A 22,155-nucleotide genomic window follows, 5' to 3' on the forward strand; every position below is an offset into this window, starting at 1 on the left:
TTCGAAAACTAGTCAAATAGTTATAAATCAATCATAGAACTCATTCCAGGAGCCCATCTCCAATTTCCTCATATTTTTTCCATCATTTACAAAAAAAAAAATTTCACACTGTTGATAAAGTTATTTCTCAGACATAACTTCTAATAATAACTTTTTTTACTTGTTCATAAAAACCGTAAGCTTCGAAATAATTGCTTTTAAAAAAATTGAAAGTGGCGCGTTGTGACGCCCAACTTTAATCATTCACGGGGTTTAAACCAGCCCCCCCCCTCCCCCCTTAGGAGATTTTTTCCAAGTTGAATTTTTAGATCAATAATTGAATTTACTATAGCATTCGGAAATCTTTTGATCAAAAAAGGTGTTCAGAGATAAGTTTAAACAAACATGTCATAAAACTGGGAAAAGTTTTTCCTAAATCAGTCAAGGCCAATGACATTTCATTTTACTACATAATATGACCTTCACGATTTGAAACTTATTTTTTTATTTGTTAGTTGAAAATCGCGATTCAATAAACCATTTTCATAGAAACTCAAATCTTGACAAACAAAAATCCTACCTTAAGAATGGGTTTTTTTAAGAAGTGAAATAAAACAAGCTAAGAATTTGACACTTTTAACGTCCAAATTTATGCATCGCATGATGATTTTACACATCATCAATTTATAAGCTATGTAACAGATGTTCAATCCACACAATGGTTCAAATAATTAGCAAAAAAAAATCAAAAACCTAGCATCCATCACTATATTACAAATCTCTTTGATTATTAATAAATCGTTTATCGTTTCGTTAAGCTTGAATGAAATATTTTTCGTCAATCAAATTTCAGACTCAATTGTAATTTTTTTTTTGTTCTTCGCAATGCTCACCTTCTCATTCAAAAGGGTTTTGACTTTTGATAAATTACACAAGGTCACAAAATTTACATTTTTTGAAGGTGCAAAGAATTAAAGAACTTATTCTGACAAATTTGGGTGCCCTTAATTCCTTAATGCCCAAAAATATCTTTTGAGGGATTTCTGCATTTTCTGAAAAAACCTTAAAAATTAAGAATAATGGTTTTAAACTTATTATCAATTTTCCGTAAAACCGCAAGTATTTCAAACTTCTGCGAAAAAAAATTTGGAGAATTTCTTTTTTTTTTCTTTACCCCATTTTATTTAATACGGAAGTTTTAAAGATTTTTTGAATAGTGTTTGACCAAATGGAATTTTAGATATATTTTAAAGCAAAAATCAAATCGTTTTGCTGGAATTAACAAATTTTTTGAATGCAATGAAATTTACCAAATTTACTTTCTTCACTTTCACTAGTTATACAGGCGATGGTAGTTTTCTATGTTTTGAAAACTGTAGAATTTAAATTTTTAAGCTTATTTTTCATTATAATCATCAAAATATTGTGCCCTAATAAAATAATTATAAAACAAATACAGGATCAGTTTGTTTTTATTAATTAGTTAAAAAATCAATCAAACTTAACCCTTCATTTCATGATTTTTTATTTTTTCTTGAAAAAATTCTCAATAGTGCGCAATGATGAGTACATGAAGGGAAAAATAATGAAAAAATATTATTTTCTCATATTTAGAGGATTTAGCCAAAATATTAATTGTTGCAAATTTGCAACAACATGAAATGGTTATACCTTTTTGTTCCTCATACAAGACAGCTAGAAATAAATGCTTATTCCTAATTTATCCAGCACTAATCGTAGTTAAAGCTCAAGAACTTCGTAAACCTAGTGTCTGGATACAATTTAGCTGAGGTTAGTACCTAAGTATGTTGGTTACCCACCATGGGTGCACGGATTCACCTAAGTTTCTGCCTAAGTATGTGCTTACATGCATTATTTAGATCAATTAGTTCGACTAATTTCCAATGCAGCTTACACTATATCCGAACCCCATGGCTTCGTTTGATCTGTTATCGAGTAAATGTATTACTTATGTTGATGAAAGTATATTTTGGAAGAACAAGTCAATCTGGTGGGCTAGTTTACTATATGAATTCCGGTATCCCTGTATATTTAGCTGACCTGGAAAACTGATTGAACATTCTTATATATGAGAATTTCAAGGAAGCACATCTTACCTGTTGGCCATTTATGTGATTTGGACCTAAAAGTTTTCTGCCGATACCCGTAATCGAACCCTTTACGCGTAGCATACCAAAACCAGACTCACGCCAGTGTATTCGCTAGCGGCTAGACCTCTCAGGCACAGTATTATTTTGAGAGCTGGAGGGTAGTTATGCGATAATATTCATTACGTTTGCTTGAAGGTGCTATATGGAAAGCTGAAACGTCTTTCCAATACAACTTTTTTGAAAAATAACCTTGTCAAAATCAATATTTTGACAATAACATTCAAGCTTTAGACTTGTATTCAGTTCTTTTGCAGTAACTTCATTTTTCGTGAAAAGTTTAATGGTATTCTTCGTGCTCATAGTTTTTTAGCGCAATATACAGCAATCTAGAAACAAGTTTATTCTCGGCTGACAACAATGTTTGAATTATAAAACCTTAAAAATTGTGATGATAAAATGATTTTTATGCATGGTGTACTTAGATTCAAAGAATCAAGTAACTTGAAAATCAGGAAATACAAATTGTTGAAGAAACAAATTGCGTTTTTTCTCAAACACCTACAATAAAAAACAAAAAAAAATTTATTTATTATTCCTTAATAATAAAAAAAAACCGATGTATAAAATACATTAAAAATGGTTTTACCTGTATAACATTTGTTGAATATGGTACGCGTTTGGAAGAGTAAATAGAATTATAAGTAGGTCTTATGTAAATGGAACTGCCATTTTCGTCTCACCATGATGATTACATTCGTACTGAAAACATTAAAGCTGTTATCATAAATACTATACAAATGATAAAAAGTATTTGAAGAACATTATGGGACTAATGTTTCAAACTAGGGTATAACATTATTAAGTAGTGAGCCGAAAAAAAATGTTAATTATTATTTTCTAAAAATTTGAAAATATTTTCTACGAACAAATAAAATCTTTTCCGGGAATCATAAAATTATATTTAAAATCATCGTTGGTTGCATTTGAAAAATTAAAGATTCAAATTATTAATATAAACACTTTAATTACTCAAAAGTCACAAATTTGTACTAAATGTGATGTGACACATGGTTGATGATCTAGCCAAAATAAATTGTACTTGGTTTTCCCCAATATTTTTACAGTTGTCAGCCATTTTGTTTAGTTAGAGGCTTATTCATCAGCATAATTTCAAAAATATCTCGACAACATGATAATATAACATTAAAAATAATAATACTATCATCAGGAAACATATATACTGTTTAAACGATAAAACATTAGAAAACACACTTTGTAGCCCATAGACCTAACTAAAGGTGCTACCGTTGCATGATGTTGCAGATTTGCAACAATTAATTAAAGGCCGTTATATCAGACAAAAAATCAAAAAAAATCTTCAAATTGTATTCAATTGTGTTAATTGCATTACTGAAAGTGCGAAAATATTTTTTTCAGACAAATTTTTTTTTCGCGGTGTGAATTGGACTAGGTCAAAACTCTGAGAAATATGCCTTTTTAAATATTTCATATTTTTCAGATTCAAGTTGGTCTAGTTTCTATATGTATACTCAGAAAGTCATTTTTTTTAATTCAACGTAATCTTGAAGTTAGAAATATTATTGCCCTGAAGAAAAAAGTTGACTATTTGGTTTTCTGCAAAAGTTACAACAGCTTTAATTAATTGTTGCAAATTTGTTACTTTATGAAACGAAGGGTTAAGGTTACCCAGGTGTATAAATTGTTTTTAAATGTTTTATAGTGTCCTGAAAAATCTGTTATGTTTTTGCTTTGTTAGAAAATAAAACAAATATGATTGGCCTGCTAACAAATCCTATTTTTAAAATTTGGCCCGCCTATTAAAAATGTTGGATTTGTCGTAATAAAAACGAAGACTAAAGGAGCTGAGTTTGATAGACATATTTAGAAAGAAGTCCGAGGAACATACTTGCCCAAAGAAGCTTAGCGTAGGTGTTGTAGCTAAGTTTTTACTAAAAATATACAATGACCGGTAAATAAAATTGGTCACCTGTTTCATTTATCATCTTATCTCTCTTTCTGGTTAATATGACATTCAGAGTGTCCTTTCCCGGGATGATTCGGGAAAACCTGAAAAATTCCGGGAATTCCTGAACCCAATAAATAGAGCTATATTCCTTAAATTCGACTCGACCTTAATAGGAAAAATGGATCAGATTCAGCAAGGAAAATAATTGTTGTATAGGGCTTGATCTATTTTCTTTTTATAAATCTGGACAATACATTGAATTTGATATTTTTTTTTCTTTCGAGAACTTAGTGTCAATGTGGATAATGACAAAAAATCTTCAAAACCGAACATCAATTTTTAAGGAAATTTTAATCTAAATTGAATCTAAGATACTTCTTAAACCATAAGTTCAATCGTTCCACTGTCTTTAACAAGTTCTTAAGTGAAAAACAAATTAAAAAAATAATCTTTAACATTTTTAAGCAGTGTCATCTGAAAAGTAGCAAAATTTGAATCCTGGATGGATGATAAAAAAAAAATAGATTCGAAATCAGTTTTTGTTTCCATGTAGGTTTGTTGGTTTAGAAATTATCAAAAGTTTACGATTCACCACACTCGAGGGGGAACAAAACCAGCTTGTCAAAAATAGTGAAAAATCCTAGATAATTCTTTGGTTTAGTTTTTTTGTACGATTAATGGAATCGGTTTAACATTTTAGTGTCATTTGCAACTTGATATCTACGATTCAGCAAACCACACACGGTTTCTAAAAGGGGCGGGGAGGGGAATAACTCAAACTTCGAAATTTTAGAACTTCTCTTGGTCGGTATTAGAGTGTCCATTTCCTGGCCATTTGAGAGTTCCTAGGAATCGAGAAATCTTACGACCCTTTTCTTGGGAGTTTAAAATGAAGATTTCAACATGAAGAACTAAACCATCTACTGCGTATGGATCCTTATCGATATGGTATTTTTCAATTTAACCCTTTAATGAATAGTGTTGTTTTAAAACAACACTAATCAAAATCCAATTATCTCGAAAACGCGTGGATATTTTTCAGTAATGTTTTTACAAAAAGTATTCTTGAGATTAAAAGAAATTAGCCCATGGGTTTTTTTATTACGATATTTCAATGTATGTGTTAGATATCGAACAAAGTTTGCGGAAAAATTTCTAAGATCAAATTTATTTATGTTTTTGAAAAAAGTCGTTTTTGGAAAATCGCTGTTATTTCTTCAGATTTGCTAATTCTTACAAATTTTCTAATATCAATCAATCACAAACACTTTTCTGCACACAATTAACTAGGTTTTGAGGAAATTAGCAAAACCGTATTGAAATAAACTAAGAATTTCAAAATATATTTTTCAACTTTTACGGCCATAATTTTTATAATACTCAAAATAACGACTTCCTGTTGAGTTTTGTTATTTGAATTAAAATGTTATTATTTCACTGAATCAATAACTGCAATTCTCATTAAAAAAAGTCATGCATTAAAGGGTTAAAAAATGGTATTTTTAACGCAACACATTTCAAACTTTTTTAATGCCTCAAAAATTCAATAATCAAACCTATGACCCAAAAACAAAGTATTTTAACTGACAAACTGGTCTGATTTTATTGAAGAAGTTAGTAAATTAGACTTCAGGTTATTCATCAAATATCGTCAATTTTCAGATAAGTATTCATTTATTCCACAATATGTCATTTTTTTGCTAATGATTTTGCTACTGTCCAAAGTATCTGAAACGGAAGTTCTAAATGATGAGTGCTGCAAAATGGAACATTCAGATTCTTTTCGTAGCGTTTCATTATTGGAATTGTTTGGTTTTATAGATTCTTTGTCGTTTTTCACTTTTACACAGTTTTCGATCGGATAAAACGTTTCTTACCAAATTCAATGTATGTTTCAACCAGATTTAAGAAAAATAATATTTAAGAACAAGCCATGGTACTACTGTAATTTTCCTTGCTCAATCTGATTATTTGTTCCAATTTAGATAATGTAAAATTTAGTTATTTAGCACATTTTATTGGATTCGGAAATTCCCGAGAATTTTAAAGCGTTTCCCGAGATTCAAGTAATAATTTTTTTTTATATCCCGGCAAATCCCGGGTAGGACACTCTAGTCCAGTGGTTATGAAAAATCTTTAGAAAACTGCTAATGGGTATCGTTGCAAAATCATTAGCTTTTGAAATTTTACTATAGTGTAATTTGAAACGTTCAATGAAGCACATTTAAAATTGCTTTAATTGACTTGAGAAGATCGAAAGGCCAATGCATAACCATCAATAGCCATACAAAAGTCAAAATTCATTTAAAATCAAATTGCTTACATTTTTCAGGACAAATACTAAAATTCGAAAATTGAAAAAATAATCTTATATCAAATCATCTATCTAAATTTTGATAAATAGCATTCTTTACTAATTTATTTTGCCTTTTATTATTCACAGAATATTTACTGTTTATTCGATGAAATAGCATAAAAAGTATAATAAATATTATTAGTTCTTGAAAAAATGAATTTCAAATTTTTATTCATGACAATTAAACACTAAAGTTGAATACTGGTTATTTCACGGGTCATAAAATTTTACATATGTTCGATCAACTTAATTCCGACAATTTAGTGAAAATCTAACAACTTTTAATGTTTTATCATGAAAAATTGCCGAATTTCTTTTTTTTCATCGAGTAAATTAACGATCAACGAAAGATCCACAATTTAATTAAAGCCTTCTATTGTGCGATATCGTTCCATCGATGGCTAGGTATATTTCTTATTTTCGTTTTGTGCGGATGTTCCAACTGGATTGAGTTGTCGCATACGGTCAACGGTCAGAAATCTTGGCCTAACTATTTTCGATTATCGGAACGATGTTTTGTAATTGATTTTTATAGCCGAATTATTTTTATTATTTTAAGAGGAGAAATCACCGTGAATTTGTTTTATGAAATGAATTTTGCGGCTTTATCGGTGAGGGTTAAAGAGTTGAAATGAAAGACGGATAGAAGATCAGAAGAAAATTCTAAGGTGGTGAAAAGAGCGAAGAGCATTTGAAATAGAAGCTTGACCACATGCTAAATTCTTTGTCCCGCATCAATTAACTGTATTGAAGAAGTAGTACCCAATAGAGAAGGCACTACATTTTTCGATACAGTTAATTATGGATGGTTTGACCGCCATGTGAGTGTGCACATTGGTTTGTTGGCATTTTTTTTTTCATTCCAAAAATCAATAACCAAATCAGTGACGTCTTTAAACACAGATTAACATTTTATTTTAATTTTCAGGACATCACATTTTCAAGATTTTCAGGCATTACCATTCAAAATTTTTGCATGTTTGTACAATAAAAAAAAAACTGTCAATACAACATCAGTCACAATTGAAAAAATATCTGTTTATAACTGTGACTTACAGAGCCAAAAATTTGCTTAGCAACTCTGGGAGTTTACAGATATGTATTTTTATCCTGGCTAAAATTTGGTTTTAAAAATTCTTCGAAGTCGATTGATTGTTGGGCAATTTCAATTCGTTGTCATTTTGATTCAAAGTTGATTCGTAATTTGTGAAAATGTGAATCTAAAAATGACCCCATATCGCCCTCCTGAACCCTTCCATCGCCCCACAAATTTGAAAGTTTAGCTCACCGCCCCCCTAAAAGCTCTCAACGCCCCCAAGAGGGCAGTAGGGACCACTTTGAAAACCACTGCTCTAGTCGGTATACCCTTGAATTTTCAAATCGATCTTTCCACTCTGCACTTTCATTTCTGTCAAATAATTTTACGGTGAATTTTATGATACGCTGGAATGCTAAAATTAAAAAAAGAGAGTTTATAAAAATTATACAAAAAATATTCAAAGGAATCATAAACAAGCTCAACTCGAGTAAAACTTTAAAAAAATGATAAAAGATAAGTTTAATGGGTCAAAATTTGGTCAAACGCGTGTAAATCGGTGAAATCGTTTGTTTAAAAAAATCAAATCAAATTTCTTTGTCAAGTTTAATTAGTATAAAATTCAGGAAAAATATTCAGTTAGGTTTCAGCTTTTCCAAATCCGAATAGCCGAGCCTTACGCTTAACCCCTGCTATCAGCAGACGCTTATTCAAACACTCTTTCGCGTAAATTTATTGGTTGACAGTCCCGGAAGCTATGAAAATGCTGCTTTTCAAGCCACAGGTACAGATGGCTTGAAAAGCAGTTTCATGTGCTTGAAAATATCTGCTACCTTTCCCCTTCCTTTTGCCTTATAAAACTCCTGTCCCGGAAGCTGCTTGTAGTCGACTTTGACGTAGGTTTCGTCGTCCATTACCACGCAGTCAAACTTCGTCAGCATCGTCGTGTACAGTCTCCGGGATCACGCTTTAGCCGTCGAATTTTGTTTATCATCGCGATTTGGAATCACTACCTCCTTGTAAGTCAATAGTCCGGCTCGTTTCTTGCGTTTTTTGGCACGGTTGTAGACGATACACCCAGCTTATTTGCGGCATCTCGGAGAGAGGTTAGGGTTTCGCTTGAAACTACCGGCAACTCTCTTTGTCGTCTAGGCGGCTTCCGGTTTTCGATTTTCCCCCGATCCAGACTTCCTGGCTGTCGACAAACGTTCCCCAAACACTTTAGTTACGTTTGTAACGGTTGATTTGGCAACTTTTAGCGATTTTTCCAGCTTTGCGTGCGAGTAGCTCGAAATTTCGATGCGCGAGCAAAATTTTGATACGCTGCTCTTCTTCCTTGGACGGCATTTTGACAACCGAAGAGTGAACTCCAAAATCAAAATAGGAGCAGCATTTTACACACACACACCTTTAGAATGAGGGGTGTTCAGGTTTTATAAATGCAAAATTGAAAGAAATACGTCAAGTTGATATTGACAAAATTTTGACCGTATCACCCTTTATCGGGGATCACGCAATAACGGGATTGGACGCAAAAAGGAAGCCAGGCAGCGGTTTACAAATACTTGTAGTTTTCGCGTCGTTACCGCATATGTGCACCAAGTTTCGCACCCGTACAGTAACACGAATTTGACGGTTAAGTTGAAAATTCGGATTTTTGTTCAAAGAGAGATCTGGCGTGACGGCCAGATGTTTCGGAGACTCGCAAACGCAAAACGGGCCTTTCTGATCCGGGTTTCGATGTCTTTCCGGGTACCACCATCAGCCGTTATCTGGTTACCAAGATACTTGAATTTTAACTTAATGATTTATGGCATTTCGGTGAAGTATGTATTCTAACAGGAAGAATATCAAATGAAGGTAATGGAAATTATAGACGGATAGATTAGATAAGGAATCTAATCTGTCCGTCTTTAATTTTCATAACTTTAATTTGATATTCTTCCTGTTAGAATGGAAACGTTTTTGTGTGTTTGGTGCATCATTAATTGTCAAAATTTTCGATCTCAATCTTATAAAAACTAAAAAAAACATTGCATAATTTAGTAGTAAAAATCAATTTTTCACCCTATTTCGAAGCCAACAAACCTTTTCTAAACGATGATAATTGATTCACTTAACTCTTGGATAATTGACTAACATCATACATGAACGGAACGAAAGTGCACGACTCTTAGTTCAACTTAGCAGAGCTCAAATTACTTTTCGCCTTTTTCCACCACAATGGTATCGTTAGTCGAAATCAATCGCGTTGAACTCAATTATCACCAAATCTAATGTCTTAGCCTTCATCTACTTTAGGAAAAAGGTGTCTAGCCCTGGATTGGTGGGAGTTTTTTCAATGCATTATCTCGCTAAAGCCTTCCCAAAACATGATTAAGAAAAATTATCTATTGGATAACACGTGACCGTAGCTTGAAGGAAAGCAACCAAAAATTCCTCGGAGTGATTTCACATTTCACAAGTAAGGCAGTTAAATTGGTTTGGATTGGCTTTGTTATGCCAGTTAAATGGTAAAAAGGGCTTGGGAAAGCGCACCATTGCCATTGGAAAAGTTGTCAAATGAGCAAAACGTGAATGCAGCAAGTGGCAGGCAATTGTGGAAATGTATATTTCACACTTGAACCGATGTTTCTATGGTTAATTTTCCTTGACACTGCTGTAGAGTAGTGCATGATTAAGGCAACTCAACGACTATGGATTAAGCAAATTCTTTTAATTCTACCTTTTAAGGTTCGCTGATTTTGGTTTATATTATTCATGATCATGCAAAGCCCTGGGCATGAATTGTAAAACTTATATCGATACCTTCATACTCGCCTATTTGAATATGAGAACATAATTTCAGTTTGAATCAAGTGTGCTAAAAAAACGATTTTATAACTCCATCTAGTATTGAAACTTGAATGCTGTTTTAAAAAAAGGAAAGTCAATTTCAAATTTCAAATTTGGCGAAGAAATTCTTAGAAGATAGTGGGGAATCAAGGGCCACTTTTTTGCTCCATAACTTCTTTATTACAAAAGATAAAATGAAAAATATAAATGACATGGTTTTCTATATTTTTTATGTATCGTAAGATTTTTTTCAAATGTTTTGATTATTTTTTTTTTTCGAGCTCTGATTATTTCAACAAAGGTGATTTTTTTTTGGATTTTGAAAAATGTTTGGCAATTAAATGAACAAAAACATGCAAAGTTTATGAATTGAACTGGAACTGTAATTCCATAACTCGTTAAGTAATTTTAAAGCAATTGATTGCGATGAAATAAAAACAAAGGGCATGGCTCGCGAACGTTTTGGAAAAAATTCTGATATCGCATAAAATAAAATTGAACAAATGATTTCCTTGACTCTTCATTTTGCATAAGAAAACTTTACAGATAGGATAGATGCATTTAAAGTTATGAATGTGTATAAAAACACCAAAATGGCTCAAGATACCCCATAAGCATTGATTTGCAAATTGGTTGCGTTTGAATGACTTTTTGATAGTTCATGAAAAAAACCTTTCCTATTTGAAAGAGCATGATGATACTAAGATATCTGGAATATATAAATTCAATGGGATTTGCTTCAAAGGCATTAAACCAAAAGCAAATCGTATATTTCTATAACTTAAATCTATGAAATTGTAGAACATGTCATCGATGATCTAAAAATAGACCAACATTTTGAAGCCTCCTTTAATACGATTCCAATCATCGATGTCCCATTATCATAAACGATTTTATTGAACTTTTTTGTATTCTATTTCGATTGCCAGCAAAAACGTTTTACGAAAATCAGACATGCGAATTAATTTTCAAAGGTATACGATTGCAAGCACATTATTACGAATCAATGCAGTTATATACGCTTTTTATTTCGAATTATTTTATGCATAGCCCGACTAAATCTCTCAGTCACGGCTGATCACCGTATATCGATCGTTTCACGGATTTTTTGCGAATTGTCGTACATAAAGGTCGGATTCATATGTACATAAATACGAGTCTTCCTTCTTGTCGCAATAAAATCATGCAATGCTTTTAAATACGATAAAGAATATGCATGGACCGCACATTGTAGGTGCAGATATACGAAAATGAGTATAAATAACATTCTATACGATGTAATCTGTAAAAGAAAATACGACTTCTGGTTGTCTGGGATAACAAGTACATATATGAGAATAATTTTGTTATGGATTTTAGGTCTACCACTTATGAAATTTGCGGTTGCTTGTATAAATATGAAATCAAATTTTTTTTAGCTTGTAAAATAAAATTTAAAAATCAGATATAAGCAATTATGTATTTGAAAAAAGTTCGGAACCTCTAATACTCCGTAAAATTAAGAGGTTTGAGCTGTTTCAAATAAACGATTTTTTTTTTTTAAGTTATCTAGTTTCAGATTTGACAAAAAAGTTGATTATATCAATTGATTTAGTTAAGACTCAACTGCCTCCATAAGAGAACAACTATTTTGGCCCCTTTTTTGTAATAACTGTATAGAAAGATTGCAATTCAACAATTCTTAAGAATATTAAATTGAAACTGATATAACTTTTTTATTTCAGACATCACAAAAGGGCGTTTTAGATTTTTGATACTGAAGATATTGATTAATCTAACATCTATGTTAAAGACTGCAAAACATTTAGTTTAAAAAAATATCTGAAATTCAATTTGGTTTAAAATTTATTTCAAATCAAGTCAAATTCCTGTATTTTTCTAGAAAACAAAAACACGTTTTCTCGACAGTCACAATTGCTCGCAGTCATCGAGAAAGTTAATCATTTCAACAAAACTTTTATTTTCAAAGTTTTTGAAACATTTAATTTTTTTTTTAAAAGCACAAATTTTCAATACTTTAAATTTCGTTTAAATCAGCTCTTGATTTTCTTGGCTAATTTTGATTTTTGTGATTTTTTGTGATATAGTTTAAAAAATATGGATTTTGTGTTCTTCCAGAAAAAAAAATTTTAATACCTTATAATGATTAAATTTTCATTTCATTCCTTTCAGATTAAATAAAGTTTTAAAATAAAGATATATCATTGTTTTTTTTTTCAGAATTAAATTTTGAAAAGGAAATAATATTCTTGAACCACAATTCACAATGAGAAATAAATGTCAGATTTTGAATCACTATTCTGAAAAAAATATCAGTGTTTTGAAATTAGTTTTCAGTTCAAATCAATTTAAATCAAAATACTATTTAGTTATAAAATAAGAATCATTATAAAAAACTTTCTGGTATACAGAATACAAAAATCATCTATTATCTACATTTTAGGTTGAAAAAGGTTATTTTTCCAAATTTTGAAATTTCTCAAGATACCTCTAATTGAGTTCAATGAGATCAAGTTGAAGGAAAAGAAGCAGTGTACTGTATCCTTTTCCCCACAGCTCATCACTTTTTCAAAATGATTTTTTTTTATTCACTACATATTAAAGTTCTTCTTATTGGTAGATTTTGAAAATTTGTAGAATTTTAATATAATTCAAGATTTAAAAAAGTTAATATTTGATTTAAATCTTGATGCGCTTTAGCGCAGACTGGTTACCGTATTTAAAAGTATTTATTTTAAAAAAAATGGTGATTGTCAGAAAAATATTTTTAAACCAACAGTGATGGTATAAGACTACAAAAGCAATATAAAGTTGGAAGGTGATATCATTAGGCCAATTCGTCAAATTGGGTCAAGTTTATTACGGCATTGAAAAATGTTAAAATTTGTTCATCTATTGCTGGATTTTTTTTTAATTTTCTTTGAGGATCAATAACTTCAGAAAACTTAATTCTTATGAAAAATTCTAATAAAACAAAGCTTGAAACTCTGAACCAAATTGATCATTCGAAATTCCAATTTTGGTTCAGAATCACAATTCAGAATAAAATTAAATACATTATTTAAATAATGAATTCAGATTAAACCCTACAACTGCAGAATTTCAATTAATGATTCATGAATTATGGCTCTGAACCATGGCTTTTAAAATATTGATATAAAACTGAGATTCGGAATTGTTTGTACATTTAAGTAATCGTATTGATTCAGAAAAATTAAGAATATGATTTAGTTCGTAAATATGTTTAACATTCAACATAAATATATGAAATTGACAATATCGTTGAGGAATTCATCAGATCACAAACATTTTAATTTGTTTGTTAATTGAATTTCAAAATATCATTTTTTAAAGCAAAGTAAGTTTGAACACACAATTCAGATAAAAATCACAGTTTGAAATTTTTTGAAGCTCAAAATCTTATTTTTATCAAAAAAATTTTTTTGATAAAATAATCATTACAGAATTGATTTTTCATGAAAAATCTTTGTCGACAAAATAAACATTTAACTATCTTCATCTAAAACATTGCACGAAATTCTTAATTTTTTTTAGGTTTTTTGTTTAACAGCAGGTTGCCAGATAGCTCGCTTTAATCCAGGTTTGCCCGGATATTTAATGCAAAATTTGAAAATGTCCGGTTTATCAAACTAAGTTTAACATAATTTAAATTCAGGTTTTTTGAAGAGCCGAATTTTCATTTTTAAATCACAAATTTTGTTTAAGTGTGAACGAAACAGATTTGAACAAAACATTTTTAATACATTTATTTTTGAAAATTTGATTAATTTTCATCGATATGGTTTTGATCTTTGAATTTGTTAAAAGGTTTGGTTGATTGAGTTTATTTTTTTTGAGCATAGCTTTATTTATTTTTAAAAGAATTTGAAGAAAATCCTTAGAACTTATTTTAACTTAAAATCAAATAAGCCTATTCTTACAGACTCTTGAACAACTTAAAAGATTCAAAATATCCATTAGAGTGAATTCCATACTTTGTAACTAAATGTTTCATAATACACTCACAAGGGATTTTTATCCAGTAGCGTATCAACATATTTCAAACTTGTTAATAATTTTAATAATTCATATCACACAAAACCAACGAAAAAGGAAAAAAAATATCATTTTTTAAACATTCTGGAAAATCAATTTTTTGTTTTAAAAAAAGTGGAAATGTTGACAACTTTTATGTTCACAATCAGAAGCAAGTTTAAAAATAAAAATTGTAGCTGAAGTTTTGAATAGCAATACATGATCTTTAAACGTTTTTCGCAAGATCGTAAATTTCACTGTATTTTTATAAGTTTCATGAAATCTTTGATTATATCGAAGGGTATGATTAATTATTATTGGATTAGATTCTTTACCCTCCCCTCTTTCAAAGTGGAGAGGGCTCACGAACTTTCATAAAAAATTGTTATAACGTCACATGCCACATTTGACACTAATTGTTTGATAAATTTTCGATTTATGCCAGATGAAAAATGAAAAAAAATGATTGCTTTTCAACTTCGTCCTGAAAAAAGGAAGCGTCTCAAATAATTCGTACACAAACAACCTCTCTGATAAGAGATGATCCCTTTCGATTGATAAGTGCTCGATTCATGAGTAAAAAAGTTGTACGGGCCCCTCTTCTTTTCCTTCCCATCCACCACTCCTTGAAGTAGGTATGAAAGTAGGTATACTCGATATCAGGTCCCAAAACCTTCTCAAATCAAATCTGGTTTCATTGATTGATAAGTTTTTAAGCGATACAAACAAATGAAATATATTAAGCACCCTCTTCCCTCGTAAATCCTTGAATAAATTTAAGCACCCTCATCCCTCGTAAATCCTATTGGCAAAGTGGAAAGATTTATAACGATCATAGAAAAATAATTTGTACACAAATGCCTTCCGATGCCAAATTCGATTCCATTTGCTTGATTAATTTCCAAGTTATTCCAACTAAACTGTATAAGGGCCCCTTCCACTTCCTATGTACTCATTGGAAGAAGGGAGGTGTTTCAAAAAATAGTCTTATTTTTTTTCCATGCGGTATTTTTTAAGATTTCTTAGATAAGTTCTTGAGTGGTGCAAAAAATTGTATAGGAACCTCCTTCCTCCATTTATTCCCGATGGAAGAATTAAGTGAATTCAAACGATCCTATAACCATTTCTGATATCACATGTATACCCATGACAAATTTGGTTCCATTTGTTTGATTAGTTCTCAAGTTATACCAAATTTTAAAAGGAGCCCCTTTCCTATTTCCCCACTGGAAGACAGGAATGGTACCAAATATCAATAGAAACCGTTTCTGTTCTCGAAATATGCAATAAAAATATTATGGAAGCCTCCAATCCCAACTTTCCAATGGAAGAAGAGGTAAGTTTAAAATAATCAAAAATTGCAAAGAAGCACTCCTCCCTTCTCCTAACACCCCACTTGAGGGAAGGAAGGGTACCAAATATTCAGGGAAACGTTTATCGTACCCTTATATCCTCTCATGCCATATAATTAGTTTTCCAGATATGTAAAAAATTGTAAGGGAGCCCCCTTCCCTCTTCCTAACTTCCCACTGAAAGGAAGGAGGGGTACCAAATATTCATTGACCCATTTTTCGTACCCTAATACCATACCGTGACAAATTTGGTTCTATTTGCTGAATTAGTTTTTGAGTTATGTAAAAAATTGTAAAAGAGCCCCCCTACCCCCTTCTTATCCACCTTCTGGATAAAGGGAGAGGCAGTTTTTTTGTGCTCATATACTGTCCCATGTCAAATTTTGTACCATTCGCTTCGGTTCTCGAGTTATGCAAGCATTTGTCTTTTGTTATTTGTTATTTTCAAATAAAACACAAAACTATTGGAAAAATTTAAAAAAAAATATGTTTTGCTGAGAGTAATTTTAACGTATGATTGCTCAATGTGTTGCAATTCAGTCAAAATAATGATAAAGTTAGGACAAGATACTAAAATGTTATGATTTTACAAGTCGGAATAACAAAATATCACTTTAAAAGTGTTCATAGAATTTGAAGGCTCTTAATTTCGTGACGTGAATCCAGTCTCTACAACCCTTTGCTGTTTCATCTGAATGAATTCACGTCACAACTTCAAAAGTTTCATAACTTTGTTCGTTGTTGTTCAATCGAATAGCTATGAATATCAGATTGCGAGTAATTGTTTTCTCTACACCTTTTTTGAAGACACTAATATAAAATTTCCACAGGAAAACAGTAAATCAAGGTGATATGTACTGAAGTCAAAAATGGTCAATTCTAGCGTGAATTCACGTCACAAAATTAATCGATTACAACACAAACAATTCAAACTTTTTAATCAAAAATAACATTTCCGAAAAGTCTGGAAAAGCGTTTTCTCATCACGGTGAAATGTGTCATTATTGTTTCACATATGTAGATCGACGACTTTGCATCCTTTAACTGTGTTCACTTAGTTAAATTTAGAAAAAAAAATGTTGATTAACCAATGCCATTCCCTCGATTCAACTAAACCCATTACTCGTTTAGGTGACATAATCAATCTGTTCGATTTCTATCCGTCCTCATCGTCGACCTCATCCACGTCATCATCCTCATCTTCGTCATCTTCGTCACTGTCGTCATCATCCGGCGGCAATCACTCACCGAGTCGTCCATCGCAATCGACTCCACTGTTTGCAAGTCCTGGAGGCACAAGCTTCCAGTCGAAGCCGCCCCAGTACCATCACCAACATCATCCGTATCCCACGGTGACCAGCACCCAGAATCCACCGGAATGGGGCTTCGAGGGCAATCACCTGGGCAATGGGCTAAACTCTCCATTTGCAGTGCCTTTGAAGCCCTCCCATTCATCATCGCAACACCAGCACCAACATCAGCACCAGCAACATCGTCCGCCCCCTCAGGCGCCACCCTTTGGAGTCGGAGGAGGAGGAGGGACGTTGCATGACGAAAGTGATCACGGCGGTCCCACGGCCAGTGCCATCTACGGGGAACGGCCTTTCGGATTCGGCGGCAATCGACCCAGTCTTGGGTCTTCAATTTTTAGCAGCGGCACCGGTCCCGGAACTTCCAATGGCTTGGCCGGCCATCGGCCTCCGATTTATAGCTATCAGGGTTCCAACCAACAAGAAGACGATGGATATGGAATCGAAAATGGTATTTCTACAAACGATGCACTTTTTGTTCAAACTTGGTGAATTTTTTTTTATTTGGACCCAACGCAATTCCACAGGATTTTTCGAATCGCACCCAAATTGGAATGAATGGTTGGGTGAAACACGCTTGTAGTAGCACTGAAATTTTCTTTTAGCAAACCCAACTGGCACCAATGCACCTTTTTCAGCTAACAAACTCCCACAAATAGTTCAATGGGTTGTTCCAACCTTAAAAGCTTATAATAAGACACTTAAGTCAGTCATTTACAGTTTTTTCAACCTTTCTGCTTCCCAATTCCAGGTTGCGGAGAACTGTACACCCGAACAAACAGGATAGTCGGAGGGCACTCAACGGGATTTGGAACCCATCCTTGGCAGGCGGCCCTCATCAAGACCGGCTTCCTAACGAAAAAGCTGAGCTGTGGAGGAGCGTTGGTTTCGAATCGTTGGGTCGTTACGGCAGCTCACTGCGTCGCTACGTATAACTTATGATCTACCGAACCGAGGGGAGCGGGCAAGTAGGTGTTCCCGAGTTTTGCTAACGGATTTCTTTTTTACGTATTTTAGGACCCCTAACAGTAATCTGAAGGTGCGGCTTGGGGAATGGGACGTTCGGGATCAGGATGAACGGTTGAACCACGAAGAGTACGGAATTGAACGGAAGGAAGTTCATCCGAGCTATTCACCGAGCGATTTTCGAAACGATATTGCACTGGTAAGATAATCATAATTGAGTAAAAGGCAAATGTTTATCTTCTGAAATTTTCTAAGCTAAGCGAAGTTTATGGAAATATTCCTTTCTTTGCTAAACGCTAGCTAACTCTAATTTGGTAAAAAGACTATAATATGACAAAATATTGAGCTAGAAGCCATAAACCTTTCAGAGCACCAATTTGTCAACGAGAAAAATTAAGCAGAGAGGTTTGACAGATCAGCTACTGCTTTTGGCCAAGTTTAGGTTCAAAACCCGACCTGTAAGCGCCCCTTTCTGTGCTTTCTGTGTCAGTCGTGCCTATTTCAGCATCCAAGGTGAACGCACCAGTTGCTGATCTTTATTGATATATCTTGGAGCACTATCCGAAGCGTTAATATATTGCTCGATGCTGCATTTGTGGCCGTTTTTCGTCATATCTAAGGCTTTTCTTTGATAATTAGAGGCTGGGCCGTAGGAAAAACCGCCTCATGGCACAGTGGTTAAAAATGTGAAAAACAAGATCGTTGCTTATAACTTTTCCGTTTTACATTTTATCTTCTAGGTGTCTTCAATGAAAACTCTATAAGAAAAAGTTATGAGGGTTTTGATAAATCCCCCTTTAAGTGAGATCAAAAAAAAATCTAAGTTCCAAAACGTAGATCCATTCTTTTTGCTGTCATCGACAAACTCATTTTAAATGCAAATTTATGATACTTTGTCTTTAACGTCGAGTTTTTGAAATATTCATCTTTTGAGTTACAGTGTAAAATATGAAATCACCTTTAAAAATAAGTGTTTTTTTTTCTTAACTTTTTTTTTGGTTATTTCAAAATCTTCAAACATTCTTAAACGTTATTTATTATTATGAAGGATTAATCACCGTAATTTATATTTGTAGATTTTATTTATCGGCCTAGCGGTGAAAAGTGATGTTCTTTTTAGTAGCGACATCTAAAGAATATGAAATTTTTTAATATAGGTGGATACAAGGTTAGATGAAATAAAAGATGTTGGAAATGAGCGGGTAGAATTTATTTAGAAGCATATCATCACATATCAAATTTTTGTTCCTCACGGGCCTACTACTATGAAGCGGTAGATACAGATAGAGTTGCATCTACCACCACACATTAGTAGGCCATGCGTGGTCCGCCCCACAAGGGAAAACTTGCAATGCGGACGAGAAAAAGATGATATGTGATCGCTCAGATATACTCCTTTTAACTCAGAAACGCATCTATCGATGTAGTCTTCTCAGTTTGTTATCTTCGCATTTTGTTACATCCGGGGTTTGGATGCGAAACGGTACGGTCGATAGTCTGATAGTGACCTATCACCGATGCTATTGTGTCGTGTGCTATGGCAACTTTCGGCAACTCGCTCTAAATGAAAATTTATTATCAAGATTTTTTCTTTAAACACTGTGACAATCGTGTGTATCCACTTGTATCCAAGCAAAATACATCAATTTTGCTTTGCCATGTTTGTTAGGAAAATAATAATTTTTATGCATCAACAGCAGCACCCCAAGCCACCAAAAATCCCATAAAACAGTCAAATTACTAATGTGATTATTCATCTTCAATTTTTTTTCATTATTACTTAATTTATTGGCCATTATCATATTGTATCGTCACTTGTGAAAATTCGTCCTATAATCTGTAAACAACAAGTTTGATTTTTATTATGAAGCAAAAAGTAACTGAAAAGGAAGCAAATTTTACCAATGCTTATTAGCTTTGAATTTTCTCAAATTAAAACTTTTGATTTGAGCAAAGAGAAAGTTTTTTTAATGAAGTTTTTACTTCGAATAACCTATTCTATGCTCTTATAAGATTTGCTCAATAAATTATACAAAACAAAAAACCGTTTGAACAAATTCAAACATTTCAACCATCTATGAAAAAAAAAATAAAAAAGAAAAAATTAAGAGCTGAATCTTTTGTGGTTTAGTTAAACTTGATCACTAATCACTAATCGTACTTCCACAGCTAGAACTTAAGTCTGACTTAAATCTGAATTCCGAAAAATATCAAAATTTTATGTATTTCAACTTATCTTAGCTCATGCCTAAAATTATTTAAGCAAAAAAATATTAAAATAATTATTGTACAAAGAGATCATAAAACAAGGCAAAGAATCAGGATGTATTAAACATAAAAAATGTTGATCTTTTTTATCAAACTCTACTGTTTCAGATTTCTGTGTTCCATCATTTCTGGTCGTTGACCAAGGATTGTGCATCTTAACTTGCTCTTGAAAAACAAATACAAAAGAACATTAACAGAACATTAAACCATATCAGTTCTTTGGCAAATCGAAAGGGTTATTGAGTTTATTGTGAATTTGAATATATAAACCCATCGAAAATAAATTATAACTGGCTTGCGATTCTAATTTGATTCTTGCAACCTCACTTCAAGTTTGAGATTGAGGATTTGGAATTTGACTTTAAAAAACTGTAATGTTTATAAAGTTGAGCAATACACCGAGAAAATAAAGGAAATATGGCAATTTCTGCTGATTTTTTTTTAATATTACATGTTGTTTATCATATTTTAAAATACAATTCCATAATTAAAACCCTGTAGATAATGATAAAAAAAATCAGGTATTTCTATCAAACAACACCTGATGAATAGAATAAAATTCTTCTTGATCCATGTGATTCTCAGCGGAGTTGTGTAAACAAACTGACTTTGGTTAAAAATTTAAAATTATAAAATTGATTATCAATCAAAATAATAAATTTGCGATCCCTTCGATTTGAATTCTTCAACGAAATAGGCATTTTTATTTCTTTTCTTGATTTTTCTTCATTTAAGAGCTCACCTGATTCTGTATTTTGAATATTAATTCTTTATCTTAAATTATAGCCAGAAATCAGGTTTAAATTTTGGATCGGTTTTCGAATTTCAATATTCTAAATTTAATTCCAGTTAGAATTTAAAAATTTTACGAAGAAGTGAAATTTATTTCTAAAATCGAAGACTCAATTATATTCCAGGGTTTTCTGGGCTTTCTCGGTTTTTCAATGAAATTTCCGAGACAAGTCCGGTCTGCCCCGAACGCCCGGATATTAGAGAGGACTGCTCGGATTCAGCCCAGTTTTATTCAAATTATTTGGTTATCGAAACGAAAATCTCAAATTCAGTTTTGATTTTTACGCCCAAAATCTTTTTTATTTTATTTGTGTGAACGCTGCTAATGTGCTTCGACAAACAAGTAAATTTTGTTTTTTCACTTTTTCCTCAATTTGTTTTGGGTTTTTGGCTGGACCTTGCTCAGATTCGCACGGATGTTATCTGGGTTTTGGAATTAACAAATTTAAATCAATTACCCGATTTGTGCCTGGTTTAAAAAAAATGCCCGGAAATTTGAAGTAGGCTTGGTTTCAATCTAAACTCATAATTTCAATTATTTATTTATAATCAGACTTATACGGTTTTTTCTTATTGAGTTTTTTCGGTGAGTGAAAAAACTTTTTTAAATTTAACGTAACGTTTCGGAATACTTTTCTTCACCCATCATCAGACGTCTAAAAATATTTACTTTTATTAAAAATTTTAAACTTTTAAAATTTAATTACATTTATCAATATTACAATACTTCACATCACTTACAAAAAATAAAGCAACACAATTTTATTCTGTTCGGCTGCTTGTCGGTTTGTTTACTGTCTCTCCTCTCAGTTTGGCTATGAGACCATTGTAGGTAGCTAGTTTTCCTACTTCGGTTTGTTGATTCGATGTTCGCTTCTTTCCTTTTACTTGGATGTGTAGGGTTTCGGCAGCTTCTTTGGTTTCCCGAACTCTCAGATTCCGCTTGAGTACTCCTGGTTTCTTGAAGTCGAAACAGTATTGCGCTTCTATTGCGTGTTGCGCTAATCCCGATTTGGTTCGTTTTTTGCGAATAATTTTTCATGTTCCTGTAATCTTTTTCCAAGCATTCTACTTGTTTGGCCAATGTACACTAGATCTTGGCATGCTGCATTATTTTTTGTAAGTGAT

The 22,155-nt window shown here is 32.3% G+C and overlaps 1 protein-coding gene across 13 annotated transcripts in view; it reads left to right on the top strand.

Annotated features, from left to right (window-relative positions):
* Positions 1 to 22,155, top strand: part of LOC129747849 (serine proteinase stubble-like) — a 139,799-nt gene that overhangs the window by 112,042 nt on the left and 5,602 nt on the right. For 11 of the 13 annotated variants that reach the window (XM_055742217.1, XM_055742218.1, XM_055742219.1 and 8 more), the window contains 3 exons: positions 16,823 to 17,452; positions 17,753 to 17,930; positions 18,019 to 18,166. In XM_055742217.1, coding sequence (XP_055598192.1) covers positions 16,823 to 17,452; positions 17,753 to 17,930; positions 18,019 to 18,166 — 956 coding nt within the window. The remainder of the gene's footprint in view (positions 1 to 16,822; positions 17,453 to 17,752; positions 17,931 to 18,018; positions 18,167 to 22,155) is intronic. The other 2 variants (XM_055742223.1, XM_055742222.1) reach the window with 1 other exon arrangement.

The sequence above is a fragment of the Uranotaenia lowii genome, chromosome 2, assembly GCF_029784155.1.
Source record: "Uranotaenia lowii strain MFRU-FL chromosome 2, ASM2978415v1, whole genome shotgun sequence".
In the NCBI taxonomy this organism is placed as follows: domain Eukaryota; kingdom Metazoa; phylum Arthropoda; class Insecta; order Diptera; family Culicidae; genus Uranotaenia; species Uranotaenia lowii.